The 20,112-nt window shown below is 28.7% G+C and overlaps 2 protein-coding genes across 4 annotated transcripts in view; one reads left to right on the forward strand and one right to left on the reverse strand.

The window, feature by feature from the left end:
• The window catches only part of LOC107439001 (Fanconi anemia group E protein), a 23,464-nt gene extending 18,231 nt beyond the window's left edge, over positions 1-5,233 (forward strand). For 2 of the 3 annotated variants that reach the window (XM_087159638.1, XM_016051441.5), the window contains exons 6-8: positions 1,856-1,925; positions 2,324-2,449; positions 5,049-5,233. In XM_087159638.1, coding sequence (XP_087015764.1) covers positions 1,856-1,925; positions 2,324-2,449; positions 5,049-5,153 — 301 coding nt within the window. In that variant the 3' untranslated portion in view covers positions 5,154-5,233. The remainder of the gene's footprint in view (positions 1-1,855; positions 1,926-2,323; positions 2,450-5,048) is intronic. The other variant, XM_016051443.5, reaches the window with a different exon arrangement.
• Positions 5,182-19,995, reverse strand: LOC107439000 (peptidyl-prolyl cis-trans isomerase FKBP4). The gene is made up of 8 exons (XM_016051440.4): positions 19,688-19,995; positions 17,612-17,868; positions 16,276-16,539; positions 11,387-11,634; positions 8,862-8,945; positions 8,521-8,757; positions 6,531-6,713; positions 5,182-5,376 (listed from the first exon to the last, which is right to left on the reverse strand). Exons 2-8 carry the CDS (start codon positions 17,835-17,837, stop codon positions 5,290-5,292), a joined length of 1,329 nt encoding a protein of 442 aa, XP_015906926.2. The 5' UTR covers positions 17,838-17,868; positions 19,688-19,995; the 3' UTR covers positions 5,182-5,289.
• Positions 19,996-20,112: the final 117 nt, after the last annotated feature.

Here is a 20,112-nt window from a genome sequence, read left to right on the forward strand (position 1 = left end):
TATCTTGTTATCGAGTTGTTACACAAAAAATTTTAAGGGATTTTTCATGTGGTGTCACAATCACCTCTGGCTTTGTGTCTTTTTCCACAGAACAATTAGTGGCAGTTAATGTTGTGAATAATTGATAAAATCCCAACAAATTCGGGAAATAAGAGTTTTGATTGATTAAGTGAAGTGACTATATAAAACTTTTCAAAATCCAGACAGTCTCTCTGTTTAGATTCTAACACTCTCTCTACATAATATTTGGGAAAATCTTTATATTCTTCAATATTAGAAAGTATCTCCCACCTTGAAATCTAAACCACTCCTCTCCCCCCTAAAATTTCCCATTCCTCTCAAACTAAAACATTATTTGTAAATGTGCTTCTCTTATTTGTGACTTTATGTAATTGTATAGTTGTACTTTGATATAACTAACTTGGCTGGAAAAATGTCCACCACCACAATAGTTTTTAAAAATTATTCTCTTAAGTATTAAAAAATGTCTATTTAAATTATAAAAAAATATCCCTCAGTTTAATATACAGTTTTGAAGCAATAAAATGGTATAAAGTATTTTGAAGAAAAAAAAATCCCTCTAACAATAGCTATGGCTCCTTGCCCCCCTTGGTATGCTCTGTGGGCACCCTTGATCAAATATCACTGTGCATATTTGTAATGAAATGAAAATCTTTGTATTTGAGAATCTAGTTATCAAAGTTTCACTTTTGTTGTGTTGAAAAAAAAAGGAAAGATATTGTAAGACAAGAAAGCATATTTGAGACGAGATAGACAGAAAACAAGATAATAGATTTATATTAAAATTTTAGATTAACCAAAAAGTATTTAAATTTTGTTTGTTTGATAAATTTTTTAGATGCCCAATATTGTAGAACCCTGATTGCCTGTTGCTCAATAGTCCGAACCTTCAGTTATCAGATTCCTCTTTTGACTTGTATTAAAACCATTCTGACCTGCCCTATTATTACAGCTGATATTACCGAATTATTTATTAATTTTTGTTTTGTTTTGTGTCATCCATTCAATCCAGTTAAATACAATTACTGCTTTGACGATGATTTGTAATTTGTTTCGTAGAAAACGACGATTAAGATGTTTAAGCTGATGTTACTGTATTTAGCTGCCTGCTCAAAAATTATCAATCAGTAACCAGTAGTAACCATTCGGTATACATTTCATTTAAAAGTATAGATAACTCATTGCCATTAACTACCACATTAATACTGACAACAGTCAAGTTCAGCCTCTGGTTTGGACATCTCTATTAAATAGAAAATAAAAAATTATCAATGATTTTTTTCTCTTCGTGATATTGTATCGTTATTTAAAATTGAAAAATAAAACACAAGTTAGGATTTTTAATTAATTTTTATATTAGTCGGCAATTATTTTGACTAGTTTAATAGTTATTAAAAGGATCCTCTGATGATCCAACATTTAATTTTTTCAGCAGACTCATGGTCTCGCAGGTGTTGGATGAGCGAGGTTTTTCTGTTCTCATAACTTCCTAAAGGCGTGACCTATCTTTAATGAATTCTTTTTTAATTCACTGTTAAAAATTTTATAAATTTCCAGAATTTCATTGAAATTCCAGAGAGTGGAAGTCATTTTCAAGAGAATCTGGATAAATTATAATGACATGACTCGTATTATGAACAATAAAATTATAAATTTATTTATAATTCAATTAAAAATTTCAACATGTTTTATGTAATGATTAAACTATAGTCCATACAGGAGTAATGTTTAAACTAAATTCACATCTATGTTTTTTGTTTTTGTAATTATTATCTTTTCTCAAAATACTAATTAGTTTAAGATTTGTAATAATATTATCGTTTTAATAATTTAGGAAAATTGTCAATGAAGATTTAGTCCCTGAAAATACATTTTTGGTTCTACAAACTCTTATAGAAAAGAAGGTAATTATGTTAAAGTTTATTAAACTTGCATTATTTATAATTATTCTCATTTATCGGGGTATGCACAGTTCCCAATATGAAAGATCTAAGCATAACCTTTTTATGACATCACCATAAGTAAAATTTTTTTATTATTATATCTTAATAATACTGCATATTTTATCTGCCAATCAGCACTAAAATTGTAGAATGACAAATACTTACTAAATGTGATAAAGTAAAACTTATTTCAGTTTAATTTAATTTTTGTGTAAACAAAAATTTATCTTTGCTTATAGCAAAGAAGTTTCGTGTAAGATTTTAATCATTTTGTTAAAATAGAACGCCTAATAATATAGCTTTAGAGGCTGTATTTTGGAAATTAAATGATTGATTTACAAATATATTAATAATTTCAGATACCATACAATAGCAGTTTGCACAATATCTTAGCTCATAGGATGGAAAGTTGGGCTCCCACATATTCCTCCAATATGAAATTTACCAAAGTTTTAACCAGCATTTTGTCTATATATGGATCTGAGGTAGAATTATTGTTTTGAATCTTTAATGCATGTGATTAATTTTTGTTATTCAGTTGATGTGACAGCAGTCAATTGTTTTGTTTTAAGTTTATATGTTATATTTGGGTGTCATCTGACCTTAAAGATTAAATTAATTTTAGTTAATATGTTCACTTGATTTTGTTTTTAAAGATAACTATTTCATGCTTGTTGCAGTTTGTCTCAAATTTATTTATGCATCACTTAAGTTATAGATAAACAAGAAGAAAAAAAAGGTTTATTATGAGGGAAAATGCCAATACTTTGTTAATTGCAAAGATTAAAAAGCAAAATTTACGATTTATTTTTTAGAAAAATCATACTTTTATTTGAAAAACTCGCAGATCATGCAAGAATTTTAATTGTTCTTTGCACATTCCATAAATTGAAAGGAAACATTGAAAATAATGAAAAAAAATTATTTATACAGTGAAACCTCACATTATGAACGCGCCTACAAAACCCCATTATCATCATGGACATAGATTTTTAATTTCCCATGAATATTCTATGTATAAACTATGATATACCTTCTCCGCAAAGCAGACACTCTCATGACCAAAGGTGGACTGTAATTTATGCCCCAAAAAGTTTTTTTTTTATCTCTTAAATTTAGTTTTGTAAATTTGAAAAAAAAAAAATTATTTGTGTTTTACATTCCAAGAAAATTTTTCTACTTTTTTATAAAGCATGTAAATTTTTTTGACGTATTCCGAACTATAAATATCGTTAAGCTATTTCACGAATCATTTATTCTCCTGCCACCTTTGTAAATAAACCTTTAATGTAATAAAAAATCTTTAAGTAAAGAAAATATAAGAGAAAATGCTAAATTAAAAGTATATAACAAATAAAAAATAGTTTTTGAAAAGGGTAAATTGATGCAGAGTTATTCATATCTATCAGATTGCTTACAATTCGATATTTCACAATCGTTGCTAGTCAAACCTGATTACCGGTGTATAAGACAATCACTTAATTTTTGTACATTTTGGGAGTTATAAACGTTGACTTATACATCGGGATATAAGGTACTCATGATTTCATTAACTTAAAATAAATATCAATGTAATTCCAAGTTACTAATTTTGTATTTAATTTAACTAGCATGTTAAAATAGTTTTCAGCATTAGATTTCTGAATTTGCATATCATACACCTAAGATGAAACCTTTCTTTGCCCCAAATATTTACACTTTTTGAAGGTTTCCCTGTACTAGAGTAAAATATGTCGTGTTTTAAACTAGTTAATTCAATTTGGTTATTAAGAAAATGACAGAATACACAGATTTTCAGAACTATAGTTATTTTTATGAATAGCTTTAAGGCTACTCTAAATCTGAATACGATTGTTTCGAACATAAACGAGTGTTCCCAGGTTCTGGATGTTGACTCTAAAAACTATGTCCAGGTATCCATATTGTAGTCGAGTCTGGGTACCTGGTTTTAACTTATTAAAAAATGATATATTGAAAAAGTTTCTTCCACTTGGGTTAAAAGAAACATATTTATTCTGGAACGGTTTTTTTCACTAAAAAAAAAAAGCTTGTCATTTCAGAATTTAATTTGTAGTTTATGCAATATAGTGCCAGTCATTTCTTAAGTTTTTTCTTTTATCAATTTTAAAATTTGAGAAACAAAAATTAAAAAAAAATGTAATTAAAAAATTCTTTAATAAAAGAAAATTTAGCATTGCCCTGGTTCAAGATTTTTTATTCTAAAACGATAAAAAGACTAAGAAATTTTTTAATAATTTAAGTCAGTGTTGGAAAATCATGTTTTATCAATAATCCCCCCCCCCAGAAAAATATATTATTTTCTAATATAAGCCGATATTTAAAACTTAAAAATCTATCTTTTACTTTGTGCTGTTACTGAGTATTATTTAAAATTTCACTTAACCTTGTTTTGGTCTTTAGGTATAAGAAAATGTTACCAGAACAGTCAGTAAAGCTTGTAGTACACATTTAACTAATACTAGTTGTATTATTATACACATAAAAATTTGTGAAAACTGTTTTGCTTCCGGTTACTAATTATTTCCAAAAATTTCTGGTTTTTGCTATGTTAAAAAAGTATTTTCTTATCTTATCAGTTACAAAAAATGGGATAAGTGATATAATTAAAGGAATTGCTAAGAAGCAGAGATGAATCTCATTTCTAACTTTACAACCTTGACAAAGAAATTTGACTGTCACAAAAATTACTTTCTGCTAATTTTCGGCTTTTCTGATGAACGAATTTGTCGAGCACTAGTTTCTCTAATTAAATTTGACTTGCAATAAATTAGTATATCAACGATATTAGAATTTACTTTTGAAATTCATGATTTTGTTAATAGCTTATCATTCTAATGCTTTTAAGTTGGTCAAGTAAAAACTGAATTCTTTCACTTGTTAAATTTAAGTACTCTTTCTAAGCTTCTTAATGCACAAAATAAGTTTGACAGAAGGGTTTATCATTTGCTTGTGTGCAATTAAACTTTACTATTAATGAAACCTCTATATAAATAACATTGTGTACATATTTATTATAATACCTAAATTTATATGAACTTAATGAAATAACTTGTCTTTTTTCAGTTATCTGAACAACAACTGAAAATGTACAGTGATATTGTGAAAGTGAATCAAACTATAATGAAAAGAGCTGCTCAAAACATTTTGAAAAAGATCAAGTTAGACTGAAGTTTTTCTATTAAATCATATAAACAAATTGCTTATGTGTAAGAGTTTATTTTATAATAAAAAAACTGTTACAAAACAAATATACATGACTATTATTACAATGAATGATAAATGGATCAGTTATCCTATACAACATCTAAACTTGTACTGTTTCTTCACTCTCTATTTTTTCAGCCAAACCGTTTTCAGGGTTTGATGTTTTTGAAGGCTCTTCTTCTACATCCTATAAAATTAAATACAAATAAGATATTGCTCTTTCAATGCTATAACAAAATGGAGGTTAATAACAAAACAGATGTATGATAATTGTAAGTCAACATTGATGGCCGTGCCTTCTCAGAACAAAAAGAGCTATTGTTACGTTGTCTGAATTTTTATTTCAGACTTAAAGCCAAACAGACAACTCCAATTACACATTTGTCACAGTGAATTCTGCTTTTATGCAAAATAATCTTTCAATTTCATATAAACAGACTTCCTTTTAATTCATTAATTAAACATGTGATAAAAATTACCAATTTTTTAATTACAAGTTTCCAGCAGGTTATTTTTTAAACAGGTAACTGCTTTTCAATTCAAAAGGAAAAATACTCTTTACGCATGTCAGGATTCTAATTCCTCTCCCACGCATCTGACAGACCCCTGACCAGAGGGTCACAGGAAGTGTCTTCCCCTAGAGTGGGGGTGGACTAAGAAGTGAAGGATATTTTTAAGAGAGATTGAATGGGGAGACCAGAGAGACTGGATGCAGTTAGGGAGTAGGGAGCAATAGAGCTCCAGAGTTATATAGCTTAGGTACTAGTTGATATATAATTGTAAATTTTAGATAATCTAGAATTCTAAATTAAAATATATATGAAAAAATTCCTTGTCATCATTAAGAGTGATTTAATAACTGAGCGAATCGAGGTAAAAACATCTCACAAAGTAGAGAGAGGTGTCACAATGCAAAAGACAATTACTTATCAGCCATTTAGCACACATAACTAATTATCCCAATGAGAAACCCTAAGATGTATATAATGTCCTTAGAGACACTGAAAAATTGAATTTTAGAGCACTGTCAGATCCTGCCAGTTTGAAACTGTTTGTGTGGGTTTTGAAACTGTTAAAAAAAATTACTTATTGAACTTCTAACCAAAAAAACATACCATCTTGTTGCATTAATTGTCTCGATTAAAGTTACTCTAACTGACTCCACAACATTTAAGTACATACAATTTTTAGTGTACTGTAAATGGTGTTAAGTAATACAAAATTACTTATCAGCTTTTAAATTTTATTCAATTACAAAAAGAAATTAATTCTTTAAATTAATTTAATACAGAGATATTGAATGATTATGGAAAAGTTAAAATTTATAAATATAAAAATTACCTTTTCTTGTGCCATCTTTTTGAACATAGTTTGATACATTTGCTTTTCCTTCTGCAGCTGTTTTCTAATACGTTCTTTACAAATCAAAATACTTTTCTGGGCTGCCTTATTTGATGGATCACTTTCTAACGCTTTTTCAAAACTATCTTTGGCTAATTCAAAATCATTTAAAGCCAGATGAGCCTAAAAGGAAAAAAAATTAAATTACAATTTCTTGTAACTGTTGTTATATAATGTCAGTTCAGGGATCAAGTCTATTACTTTCCTGTGCAAAAAAAAAAAAAAAAAAAAAAAAAAAAAAAAAAAAAAAAAATCAATTTTCTTTCTTTTTTTTTGTTAAACAAAATAATTGTGCTTGGCAAGAAACTGCAGCTTAATTCACAAAATGTTACTTCCACAAATATACTAATGTGATCCCTATAGCAGAATTTTTTCGAGCTATCTGCGACTAAACTCTCTAGCACTAATGTCTTTCTGCAAGATAATTTTAATAATATCAAAGATATATGTTACTAGTTTAAAAATAAATATGCTGTGTTTACAAAAAACTATGTTGTTTTTTCCATTGAACATTAAATAATTTTTTATTATAATATTGTGGGTGATATTCTCGCATTTTGTTCGGTGGGGGTAGCACAACTTATTTGTGCGTTTCTCCAAATTATAAAATTTTGTAAATAATCATCACAATGAAAAATAATAATAAAAAGTCATGAAATCCGTAGTAGTAATTGCCGAGAAAAAATCAATGACGAAATCTCAAGAATCGGAATTCTCAAACATGTGTTTCGTTTTGAGATTAGATTGTTGTTCCAAATATTGTATAAAAAAATATTGGTATATTGGTAATATTGGTAACTATAGAGAAATCAATAGCAATAACTGCCAAAAATTTGATAGAATTACGGTCATAAAAAGTAAATACTCAAATGCATGATTCGAATTTTTCCTTATTGTTTGAAATACTTCGGGATATTAAAGAATTCATGAAAATCAATATCAACTGCTGAAAATACAATTGAAACATTACACTGATTTACCATACTAATGGTGAAAATTGAGCGTGTCAAAAAGTGATCTAAATGCATGATTCAAATATTACGTGTAAATTTCTGTAGAAAAGGAAAGTAAGATTTTTAACTTTTCAAAAGAAAAACCTTTCAACAAGAACTCTAACGTTCTGTGACAATATCGCCGTGTTGCTGCGATTCTGCCACGAGAAATGTGATTTATGGGAAAAGTAAGGTAACTTTATTTACTACCCCATTTTGCATTGTCAGTTTTTAGCACACTAAGTAAAATATAGTTCCTCCATTTTAGTTTCTTTAAAATTTTATGGCCTTATTATGGTCAGATGATAATTTATAACAAATTATAAAGCTCATTTGGTTAAAAGTTAATAGCATTCTTTTCATAATAATTCAATAAAATAAGGTGAGAAGATGTATTTTTAACAAAAGAATGAGACATAAATCATAAAGTTCTTTATTAATATTTTAGTTCTAAGTCATTTGTTAACCTGATTTGCTAAGGCATTTAGGGAATTTTATAGTAATCGGACACAACATTAAACTTGTTGATAGTATGTACATTAAACTCCTAATCACATAAAGGAAGTACAGTAGGGAACCGATTATCCGGAACAATCGGGACCATCGCTATTCCGGGTAACTGATTTTTCCGGTTTTCTGAATCGCTTCAAAAAGCAGTTTTTTTTATTGTTAAACCCAACTAAAAAAAAAAATTTTTTTTTTGGAAATAATCTTAAAAAGAAGAAAAAACGACGAAGTAATACACTAATGATTATTTCAAAAATGATGGTAAGGTAAACATCTTTCAAAAAAGAAAGAAAAATCCTAAAATCTTATGAGGAAAAAAAAAAAAATTCTTTAAAAAAAATGGCGGGAAAATTTATCGAATTTCATTCCAGTTTTGGTTTTCTGATTTCCGGATAACGGGTTCTGTACTGTATTTATATGATGAATCTTACCTGGCCTATTCTAAAATGACCCTTTTCATTCTTTGAATCCAATTCTAAAGCTTTTTCACAGTTTTCTTTGACTTTAGAATGGTTTTCCAGTTTTAAGTAACAAGCAGCAAGATTAAGATAACCAGCAACAAGTAAAGAATTTTTCTTTTGTAACTGTTCACCTTCTAACTCTGATTCATGCTGAAGGTATGAAATTATTTTATCATACTGTTTTGTTGCCATCTCATATTTACCAGCCTAAAAGGGAAAGAAAATATTAGCCTATCAACCTTCTTCAACATAATTTAACTCAAAAATAATTTTATATAAAAATTTAATAAAGCTAAAGAATAGTAGCAAACCTTAAAATAATTTGTTCCTTTATTTTTCACTATTTCAGACTGTTCTAACTTTTCCTCAGATGTCATATTCCAACTTTCTTTTTCCTAAAAGAAATATTAAAAGTATTATAACAGTAAACAGATGGAAAACAAACAGGTCAATGTAAATTAAGAACACAATTGCAATATTATTAGGGCCCATGCTAAAAACTTCAAATTTTTAGCCAGCAAATTAGCCAAATATCAAAAGTATTAGACAACAAACTTCAACATATTTACAATAAATTTTATTTTAGAAATTGTAAACACCTTTTGAAAAAAAATTATAGACCCAATACTAGATTCGAAATTTGCAAATTGTAATAGTATTGTATTTAAAATGTGGCACTTCAAAAACGATGTGAAAAAATGATGAACTAATAATTGAAGACAGAGAGGATCGGAAAACGACTTGAATTTATGACAGAATCGCCACGAATCCATAACATTGATAAGCAATCATTAGAATTTAAAATTTGAGACAATGTATGAAGTATATATTGTACAAATTGCTGAAAGAGAGATAAGTAACTTACTGGTTGATTTATTAACATGGACAATATTACTACATAATTATTACGAAACATAACAACAATATTTTTTTCAGTTTTAAAGACATGATGCATCAAGACATCTCTAGCGCAAGATATCTTAGCACCCTATTTAATTGAATTCCTCATGTTAATAACCCAAGCTTGAAAAAATTACTATGTGATACAAACAGGGGCAATTGTGAGCCCAAGTCAAAATTCCGGAAAATTTCTTGAGTTACACATACCTATACCATTTACACATACCTATGATGACCTGGAGAAGTAATTAAAATTTACAAATATGTCTTTCTTTCTTGAGTTTATGATTATAATAACTATTTACTGATAAAAAAATAAATATTAATCAAGAATATAAGCTTATAAAGTATCTGGCTCTCCCTTACAAACAAATAAACTGTGTTTTTAAGTTCCACTTTTGAAAATTTGATTTCCAAAAATTCTGTGATCAACAATTTTTTGAAAAGTCTGATCTCCGATCCTTGAAAGCTCTACGGAAACTTCCGGATCACTGTTAGCAATAAATCCGGATTTTTCCGGAGCACAATCAGCCCTGCACAAAGAGCCAATTCTCATGTGCCTGAAAGCAGGCTAAGAGAATTGGAGGTGAAAAAACAAGCTTCTGATCATCCTGTTATGTCACAAGCATGAGGTCAGGATTCGTGCAAATGGAGTGTAAAAGCTAAAATTTACACTCAACACAGCTGGAATGGTCATCGCGCAACCTTTTTTAGCTATGCAGATTATGCTGCCTCAGCGATAGATGTACATATGTTGCGATAGGCTAACGCCATAATATGATTGCGTGATATCAACAGTAAACACAACAGCAAAGTGTGCTAAGTGAAAGCTAGGAACCAAGACTTTTCATCGGGAGAGAAGGCGTTAAAAAATGAGGAGCGCAAGCAGAAATACAATTACGTGACCACACCAGAAAGGATGAAAGTAGCTGTAGGATTTATTTTCTGGGTAAAACTGATGTTTTTGCAGTGTCCAGAGAACACACGAATTTCCTAAAATTTCAGGAATAGCCAACCCACCAGTTTCCTTAATTTGCTTTTACTGTTGATGTCACTCAAAGCTTGATGTTTGATATCACGCAATCATATTATGGCCTTAGCTCATCACAACATACGTCTATCACTGATGCAGCATAATCTGCATAGGTTGAGTAAAACTGATGTTTTTGCAGAGTATCCAGAGAACACACGAATCTCCTAAAATTTCAGGAATAGCCAACCCACCAGTTTCTTTGATTGCTACCAGTATAAAACAATTATTTCTCCGTAAAATAATTAAATTAAGAATGCATGAGGGTGAAATAGCGGTAATTAGTTATAGATGCTGCTGGCTAAAATGTTCATGTTACAATTAACATTACTAAACAATACTCTTAGAATTACATTGTTGGGAAAAACAATAGTTGCTTTATAAAAGATTGCCATGAATATTAACATTATTAAGTTATTGCAAGGAATATAATCGTAATATTAATATGCAAAAGCAGAGTGCTTGGCAAAGAAGCATGGAAAATTCAAAACGTCTTAATGGAGTGTTTTAACTTGGTGAGTATATATCAGACAATAAAACTCCTTTTTAAATTGGTACATTCAGTGATAAATGTTTTAACTGTGGTGCCTTTACATTTCCAGCAAAAGCATTGCAGAATGAAATTTAACTGTTGCCCAAGTTAAGTTGAACAAACTAATCTTGAATTCTCGGAAGAACTTTTACATGGCAGTCATTCTTATTCAATTAACATATATAAATAAATATCACCACAAAAAAACTATGCTTGCCTTGGTACTAATTTTTTATATACCCTCATCATCTACTTTTAAATTTTATTGAATTGTGCTACAAAGAACACATCTTTCAGGTATATGTTATAATCAGAAAAATTTATCAATTCTTTTAAAAACTGAATTAGTTATAAAAATTTGATTATCAACTAACCTTCTCAAAATTTTGCAATGTAACTTCATATTCAACAGTAGCATTAGGAGGTATGCCCAAGTCTTTCTTTTCCTCTGCTCCAAAAGCAAATTTTGGACTCAAAATTAATCTGGACTGTTCTCCCTTTTTAAACTTTTGCAATGCTATCTCAATACCCTCTACAACATTAACATCAATGCCTGCTCCAATCTCAAATTTCACTTCTCGTTCTTCAAAAATTTTGCCATCATATTTACCAACAAGTTTCACTGAAAAATAAATAAAATAAAAATGAACTAAGCATAAATAATACAATTTCACTGGATTAAAGTGAACAAAAATAATTACACATAATTAAGATTATATCAACCAAATAAAGGAAATAGGCTTAACTTGGAATAAAACTACGAGCATGGGATGGATAGTTAATAATTTTAATAGAAAGTCTATCAGCTAATTAAAGTAGTATAACATATGTATTAATTTAACATATACAAGATTACTTGTTAACAGTTTAAAAGTAAAAGAAAATTTTGCCACAATCCTAATCTCAACCTATGACTGTAAGAAAATTTTAACACCAAAATTTAAGAAGAGAAAATATGTGTTTTGCAATACATCTCCACTTTATTCAATATGCCCACATTTTTTTTATCTGGTTCTACATTTATTGCGGCAAATAAGTGATTACCATATCAGACATGTGATGGCTGTAAAAAGTGATCTGAAATTTTCTTGCAAAGTTTTTTTTTTCCTTTTTCCTGTACATAGAAGATAGACAGGGGTAGAAGTGACCAATGAGAAAAAAATAGGATTGTTTTGAAAAAAATATAGGATTTTCTAGAATAAAAAATAGGGCAAAAAAGATCTAAATTAAATTGAAAAGCACGGATCATATATGAATAACTTTAAAACTTAATTATTTATCACTATAAAAATTTGATAAAAAAAAATTACATAAACAATTTTCCGCAGGTGAATGGTGACAATAAAATCCTACATACCTTATTATTGCTTTAAAAATTAAAAACCACATTAAAAAATTGACTTTATCAAACTAATGACTTTTTCAATAAATAACATTTTATTTACTTCTCTCTATTACATTAAATTATTTCAAAAATTATGCAGAATTGTTTTTAGATTCATTTATCATTCTGCAAAGTCTAACTTTTTGTTGCCAGCATCAATAAGTGCTTGCCCAGCCTCAATATCAGCCATAGATTTCTGTTTGAGTCCTTGTTTTGTTTTAGTCTCTGGTTTCCTTAAAATCTTTCAATTTCTCCTCAGTTGATTTTTTTATAGAAGTACTGGGCTTAGGCTCTAAACTTTTTTCCTTGAGGTTTTCCTTTTCTTTTTCTGCCTTATATTTGCTGTGGGCTTCCTTGTAGAACTGGATCATCTCTTTTGTTATTTTCACACAAGAAGCATTTTTTCTAACTGAATCTTTTATAAGTCTTAAGCCTACTAGCGTGTTTAAATTCATACTTGACCTTTCATTTGTCATTATTCGTTTGCTAATTGAAAAGTCATGTTCAACAGAGGTTTGCCCATGAGAAACAGAGAGGACTGCCTCCACAAGTTTAGTTAAAAACGGATTTTTTAAATCACCATTGCCATCTTTAAGAACAAACATATTGTTCCAATACTTGTCAATGGGAATATTTTCAGTTTCCTCTGGAACATCTTCATTTGCATACAAATGCCACTCGTCAGTCAGTTTATCAACACAGTTCTGTAGTACGATGTGGGTAGTATGTTACACACTCTTCTGATTGTAGGCAAAATATTCACTACAGGTTCTTTCTTCACAATAGGGTGTAAAATTTGTAAGGATTGTAACAGTTTATTTTTCAAAGGCAATTTCTGGAGGAGGAATTCAATTATTATAACATAAAATTTCTTAGCATTAAATAGAAATAACTCCTTTTCTTCACTTTTTACCAAGTTAAGTACCCTACAAGCATTATTGCCCACATCAATCTTTTTGAGGAGCAAGACATCTTTGTTCAAATCTACCTCAAGTAATTTGTCGCCACTTTGGTCTTTCAAAACTTCTTCTTTAATAAAGCGTCGCATGATTTTTATTATCAAATCACTTAACTCATTGTATAAAGTGTGAATCAATGAGTTTTTTTGTTGTAATAGCTTTAAAATATTATCAAAAATTGATCCAACACTGATAAGGAAATGTAAATAAGCTGATAATAAAGGATCTTCTAAAACTTTTTTAATGCTTGAAATCTATAAAGCTTTACCAAACTATTCTGTTTAGGTAGATCTTCTATAAAATACTCCTTTAAAGGAGGCAAAAGATTCGAGAGGATTCTTTTGCAGACAATAACAACAGAAAGCCATCTGTTGCTCACCTATCTCAACACTTTAGAATATTCACAACCAAAATGATCAATTTCTAATTGGAGATCCTCTTTCCTGGAAGGAAATTTGGAAAACCATGAATAAATGTTTTCCAAAAAATCAATAATATTCCCAAATTCTTCAATAGCTAAACCTTTTCCAAAGGCATTATGAATAACATGTAAATTACATGAGCCCACATCTATTAATCCATACTTCCTAATCTCTGTAACTTCTTTGTCGAATAGTTGAAAAACACATTTATTAACATTCGGCCCATCAGACCCAAGCATCACAATATGCTTTAAATCTATTTCACAAGAATTTAGAATTGATTCTATTGCATAAAAATGTTGAGAGCAGTTGCATGCCCCAACAGTTCTGAACCCAAGTATCTCTCAGATATACCACCATCACAAGAGCACCAATATCGCAAATCTCCCCAGGCCCTAACAAAAGGAGTCCAATCACTAACTTAGTCATTGTACCTTGAAACTTTTGTTAAACAACTACAAGAGATAGGGAAGGGGGGAGAACACTACTTATGTGTTCACTTACCCATTGTCATTAAGCAGTATTAAGGACAAGTGAACTTCAAAATGATCATGACTATCTGAGGAAAGAAATATCTAGAAAATTGTCTTCTATAGTGTAAAAAAAAAATATTAGAGGGAAAAAATATAGGCCAATTTAGAAAAATATAGGTATTAAAGGAAAAATAGGAGGCTTTCTTAGCTTTTTATAAAAATATAGGAAAAATAGGAGGACTTCTACCCCTGGATAGATTAGAAACTCATTTTTATCTAATAATTTTTTTCTCTCTTAAGCACATAAAAGAAAATATACATTAAAAAAAACCATGAGTATTAATGACAAAATCTCACTACCTGATGCGTCAAAAAGTGGTTACATAAAAGTATGTTCCCAGATTCACGTGTTGTAATAAATATCATATTAAAAATATATAGATTTTAAAAAATATACAGAGAACAGTAGTGATAACAGCAAAAAAATGGATTAAAATGAATAAAATAAAAACGATACAATTATTGGGTCAAATAATGAATATTCATGAGCACAATTTAAATGTCTAGTATCGTAATAATATTGAGAATTTAAAAAAACATGGAAAAATCAACAGCAATAACTGCCAAAAAATGCTCGATTAAAACACTGCATGCATTTAGCAAAAATCGAGCACATCAAAAAGTAGTAATACAAATGTACGTCTCGAACTTTTTTGTTTTCTATTAATATTGAATGAAAAATAATTGGGCAATCTGCAGCAACCACGAAAAAGTTGACTAATAAATACACAAATTGAATTTTGGGCATCGTAATAACAAAATAATAATTTTTAAAATGACCAAAAAAATTGCTTCAACTGCAAAAGAAAAGATCGAAACACGGATTAACGATGGTATACAGTGTGTTGAGGTGCTAGATTCAGGACTTCCATGCCAAAATGTTAAAAATTTGATCAAATTGTAGCCAAATAAAAAAGGGCCAAATACATGTATTAAATAATTTTTCTGTTACATATATCAATATTAGCTAGTCATTAAAATTAGAATTACTTTCTAGTTTATTAATTTTATGTCTTTGTGCTTGCCTCAGTAGTTCATTATTCTGGCATAAGTTATTATAAAGTTTTTTTTCAGTCTCATTTACTCAAAGTTTCGTTTTAACTCTAACAAGTGCGTGTTAGAAAAAAGCTGTTATTGTGTATGAATAAGAACTAACATTAATAAGTTTAGTTAATGATTTAGTTTATTATTCATTAATTTATTTAGTATTTTTGTGTCTGAATAAGAACAGTAATAAATTTAGTTGTACAAATAGTTTTCCTTAAAATAAATATTTAAAGAGGTATGTTACTCACCCAGAAAAGTAACAACCATGAGCTTAAATTTTACATAATGTTTAGTTAAGAAAAAGTATAATACGATAGAAGATTCGACTGATTGGTCAAACTATTTCTAACAAGAACTTAAAAGAGGGTGCTGGCAACGGTGGTATAAATGTCTCGTTAAAGAGATTTTGTGTCACTATCGAAATTTAAATTTTAGATTAGGAGAACTTCGAGAAAATTTTTTCAAAATATAAATTATTGATTCGCAAAAAGGATTTTGCGATTCGATGCTAAAAATGAAACGAGGTTTTATGGCTAAAAACGAATTAATCGTTTTAATATCTTAACACCCTGATCAATACTTTTTCTTTCAATTCGTTCTCCAAGTTAATGAACATATGAAGAAAAATTACAATTAAGATTATTTTAATTTATTCTTGAATGGACCAAATGCTTATAAAATTTATCACAAGATTATAAGGTTGATGAATAGGTCAAATGAAAAATTTCAAGCTCAAAGCTCAATGAAATATAACGTTAGTACTAAAATGAGAAAGAACAATAAAAAAACATATTTAAAGAAAACCAATATATTGAAAACTAGACTAACTATTGATAGGCACTAAAGATATTAAAATAATAAAATAGACACAAATGAATAAAAACCCATATAAAACTGATTAATTATGCATATAAATACCTTCCACATTAGAGCCATCTCCAGGAGTAGCATAGCCTTCACCTTCAACTATTAAAGAACGCAATATTGATTTATCATTTTCAGGACTTAGATCTTCCATCTGCCAATCAAACAGTTCAACTTCAAATACCAAAGTAGCATTTTCAGGAATTTTAGGTGGACTACCCTTTTTGCCATATGCATAATCTGGATGACAATACAGGATACATTTTTCTCCTTTTTTCATTGTAGCTACACCAACATCCCATGCTTTGATAACTTCACCTGAAAACATATATAAACAACATTTAGTAATTTAATTAATTGCTGTTTAAAAACGACTGCATCTATAAAAAGTCAGCATTAGACATCGTAAAAATGATTTTGGTCTTTTAGATTAGTAAAACTGAAAATACAATACCTCTTTAACAGAGTAACTAGTCTGCTTAAAGTTTAACATGAAAGTATGCATCCGGGGTTGGCAAGTTTTTGACACATGACAGTTTTTACAGGTTTATACCATGGTTTTTACCGTCATGTCAAAAACCCATTGTTTGGGTAAAACTGTATTTTTATTTGAGTTTAACTGCTTATAATTTAAAATTAATTCATTTTTGGGCAATAAAAATAGAAAAAAAGTTGTTAAAAGATATTTAAGAACAGATTCTTGCATTTTCCCAACATGATTATATCGAAACATACTATTTGAAGTAAAATATTAGGATACTAAACAAAATTTTCAACATTTCCAAGCATAATTTTGTTTGGCATATTACATTACTTAAGAATGTCAAGTCATTCTTGACTTAGAGTTTGTAAGTAGTAGTTACAAGTTTTGTTTAGCTTATTTCCAATATTTAAGAAATGCCGAATTTTAAATTCTTCTTTTTAGTTCTTGAACTTATTAATAGTTCCAAGCTTCTTTTGTTTGTTTGTTTATTTCTAACAATTAAGAAGTGCAAAAATTTGAATCCTTTGCAAATCAAACTATAATGATAGAAGTATCACTATTTTTATATTAAAATATTTCTGTATGAATGTATATCCTTCTATAAGAATACATGTATATAGTTGCAAAATCAATAGCAATCATTTACAACATTCATTTATGAAGGCAATTATGTGAAAATAATATACTGTCCGCTATATGCCATAAATTATAGAAAACAGTAGGTTTTAGACAGATTTTACCGGAAAAAACATGGTTTTTACCACTGTCATGTCAAAAACCCAACCTTGTATGCATCTATTAAAAAGTTCTTTTGCTAGCACTAATATTTAGTGGCAAGTCTTAATTAAAAAAAAAAAGAGAGAAGAATAAGAAAAATTGAGGGGTCAAAAATTTAAAAAAAATTACCTTTCCCAAGATTGAATTCAAAGAACTCTCCTCTATCAACACTTGAATCAAACTTGGTGCCATCTAATAATTTGCCTGTATAATGAACAGAGACTTTATTGCCTTTGCAAGGAGTGTCTTCCCCTACGCCAGGAGTAATTATTTCCTTTAAAACACCTTTGCTTTTGTCAGGAGTAATATCCTCTGCATTCGGACCAGGACTGTAATTCTGGGTTTCAGTTTCCATCTTACTAACAATTTTAACACAAGACAAATATCTAAAATAAACATTTATTAAGAATTTAGACATCATTTATTAACAGCTTATGTTCAAACTTTCTGCATCACAACACATCAGGTATAAATATAGCTTTCACATAAAAGCAAAAACTTAAGTTTGATAGTTAATATCATTGGGTGATTAAACAAATATACACTACCCTAAATAGAAGAGATACTTTCAGTTTTTTGCATTTTTCAAAATTTCTCACTAAATATTTAGAGGATTATTTTGTAACTTTAACAGGTGATTAGTTCATGTGATTTTTCCATACTTAGCAATAAAATTTACAGTTTTCTAAGATTTGAGAGAATGACAAAAAATTAGGAAAGAAAACAAGTATTTTTAAACACCGTATGCCAGTTAATCAAGCAATAAGAGTTAACTTGTAATGATTGATAGCTATTTGGGGGGTTCATCTAGGTTTTTCTGAGAGGTACCTAAATAGACATAATTTGTGTAAATTAAAAATTATATTAAAAAATCAACAAAAAAATATGGATTTATCATTTCTTACGGGATAAAAAAATTAAATTTTAAGAAAAAGTATTTTGTGAACAGTTTTAAAAGCTACCGTTTTCCTAAAGTTGAATTTGAAAAGGTACTGCTAAACGGTAGGAAATTCGGCTTTGACAGACCCCTGCATCAGAATTAAAAAATTCTGAAATAGTCAAGCAACAACAAACAGCTGGCGAAAAACAATCCATAAACTATGTGGATTTACGATAGAATTGATCTAAATTGAGAATTTCAAAAAAATGACTCCTTAAATCGAAAAATTTGCTTTTAACAATAACAACTTATTACAATTATCTGAATAAGAATTATCTTCACTTAGAAAAAGACACTCAGATTAAATATAGTACAAATAAGATTATTGTCAAGTTTCAGGGAGGCACAGGTAGTGACATGTGAGAATCTAAGGAAAAAATCACAGAATAGGGCTAACTTAAAAGAAAAAACTCTCAAACCAATATGTGGTAATTTTATTTAACACTTATGTGATATCAGTTGGCCGCAAAAAGGGACTTAAAATATTCCCCATACCTAAAACATTAATAAATATTTAAAAAATGCTAACTGGGCAAAATTTTACACAAGGAAATAATATATTAAATTATTGTATAATTATATCAGTGAAAGGTAACAGAGTCAGACTTTTTAAGTAAAAAAAAAAAAAACTCAACCAACTGGCCTTTGCGGGTTTATTTTTTAAAAAATTAATGAGGTATTTTTTAATATTTCATTTACTTATGAGTCTTAGGTTAACAAGTTTTAATCAATTAAAAGGTTTTGAAGCACTCCAAAAAACCCAATTAAGCTTTTAAGAGAATATAAATTTTTCGATAATGCTGTTCAGACACGAAATCAAAGTCAGCAACACCAAAAATAAAAAGCACGCTTCTTACTTTAAAAAATTGTATTTAAAAACACACGACTTAATAGAAAAGACAGAGTAACTTTACCCCAGTTCATGGTTCAAAATTGTGATATAATTTAAAACATTTAAGAACACAATTCTTCAAAATTTATTCCTTTTATCAATTCACAGCAGAATATTTAAAAAAAAATATTAATTTAGATCTGCAGATCTAAAACTTGAGACATAATTTTATTAATACTGCGAACTTATACCATTTGAACCTTATGACATGTAAACAGTTATTTCTGGCAAAAATTAAAGGCTTCAGCATTTACAATTAGCATTGAAAAACAAAAAATGCAATTAAAATATTCGCAGAAAATTAATGTCGGCGAAACCAACAATAAGAATCGGCACTAATCATGAGACAAAATGAATTAAAAAATATACTTACGCTAAACAAAAAAATAAATAATATTAAGTATTCCAAAATTATTAAGTAAAAGGGTGTTTTACTAATAAATAATTGATTGATTAGCTAATGGTCAATGCAGAGTGCAAACAAGCAAGTCCCCGCTTCAAACAACGATTTCTAGTAGAAGTAGCAGAACTTTCCAGCACTTTCTTTTCATGGACTTTCGATTTCCACATAAAACTCGTCTCCGAGTTTATTCGTTCGAATAAATATATCTTATAAATGGGTTTAAGTTAAAATTAAATGCATTAAAGTTGAGTGCGTCGAATAAATGTAATATTACGAACAAGGAATTGAAATTTTTGTGTTGTGCAAATATGTAATATTTTAATTTTTTATGAACATAATATATATATATATTTATTTTCGTAAGGGAATATTTTATGGTTCACAAACTTAATTTT

Source organism: Parasteatoda tepidariorum, chromosome 3 (genome assembly GCF_982258835.1).
Source record: "Parasteatoda tepidariorum strain Cologne lab strain chromosome 3, Ptep-v5.0, whole genome shotgun sequence".
Taxonomy (NCBI): Eukaryota; Metazoa; Arthropoda; class Arachnida; order Araneae; family Theridiidae; genus Parasteatoda; species Parasteatoda tepidariorum.

Excerpts from the sequence above, each read along its gene's own strand:
- LOC107439000 (XM_016051440.4), bottom strand. The coding sequence starts at position 17,837 with ATGGAAACTGAAACCCAGAATTACAGTCCTGGTCCGAATGCAGAGGAT. Across the intron at positions 11,635-16,275 it reads AGATGGCTCTAATGTGGAAG|TGAAACTTGTTGGTAAATAT; the intron begins GTATTTATATGC and ends TTTATTTTTCAG. Across the intron at positions 8,946-11,386 it reads CATTGCAAAATTTTGAGAAG|GAAAAAGAAAGTTGGAATAT; the intron begins GTTAGTTGATAA and ends TATTTCTTTTAG.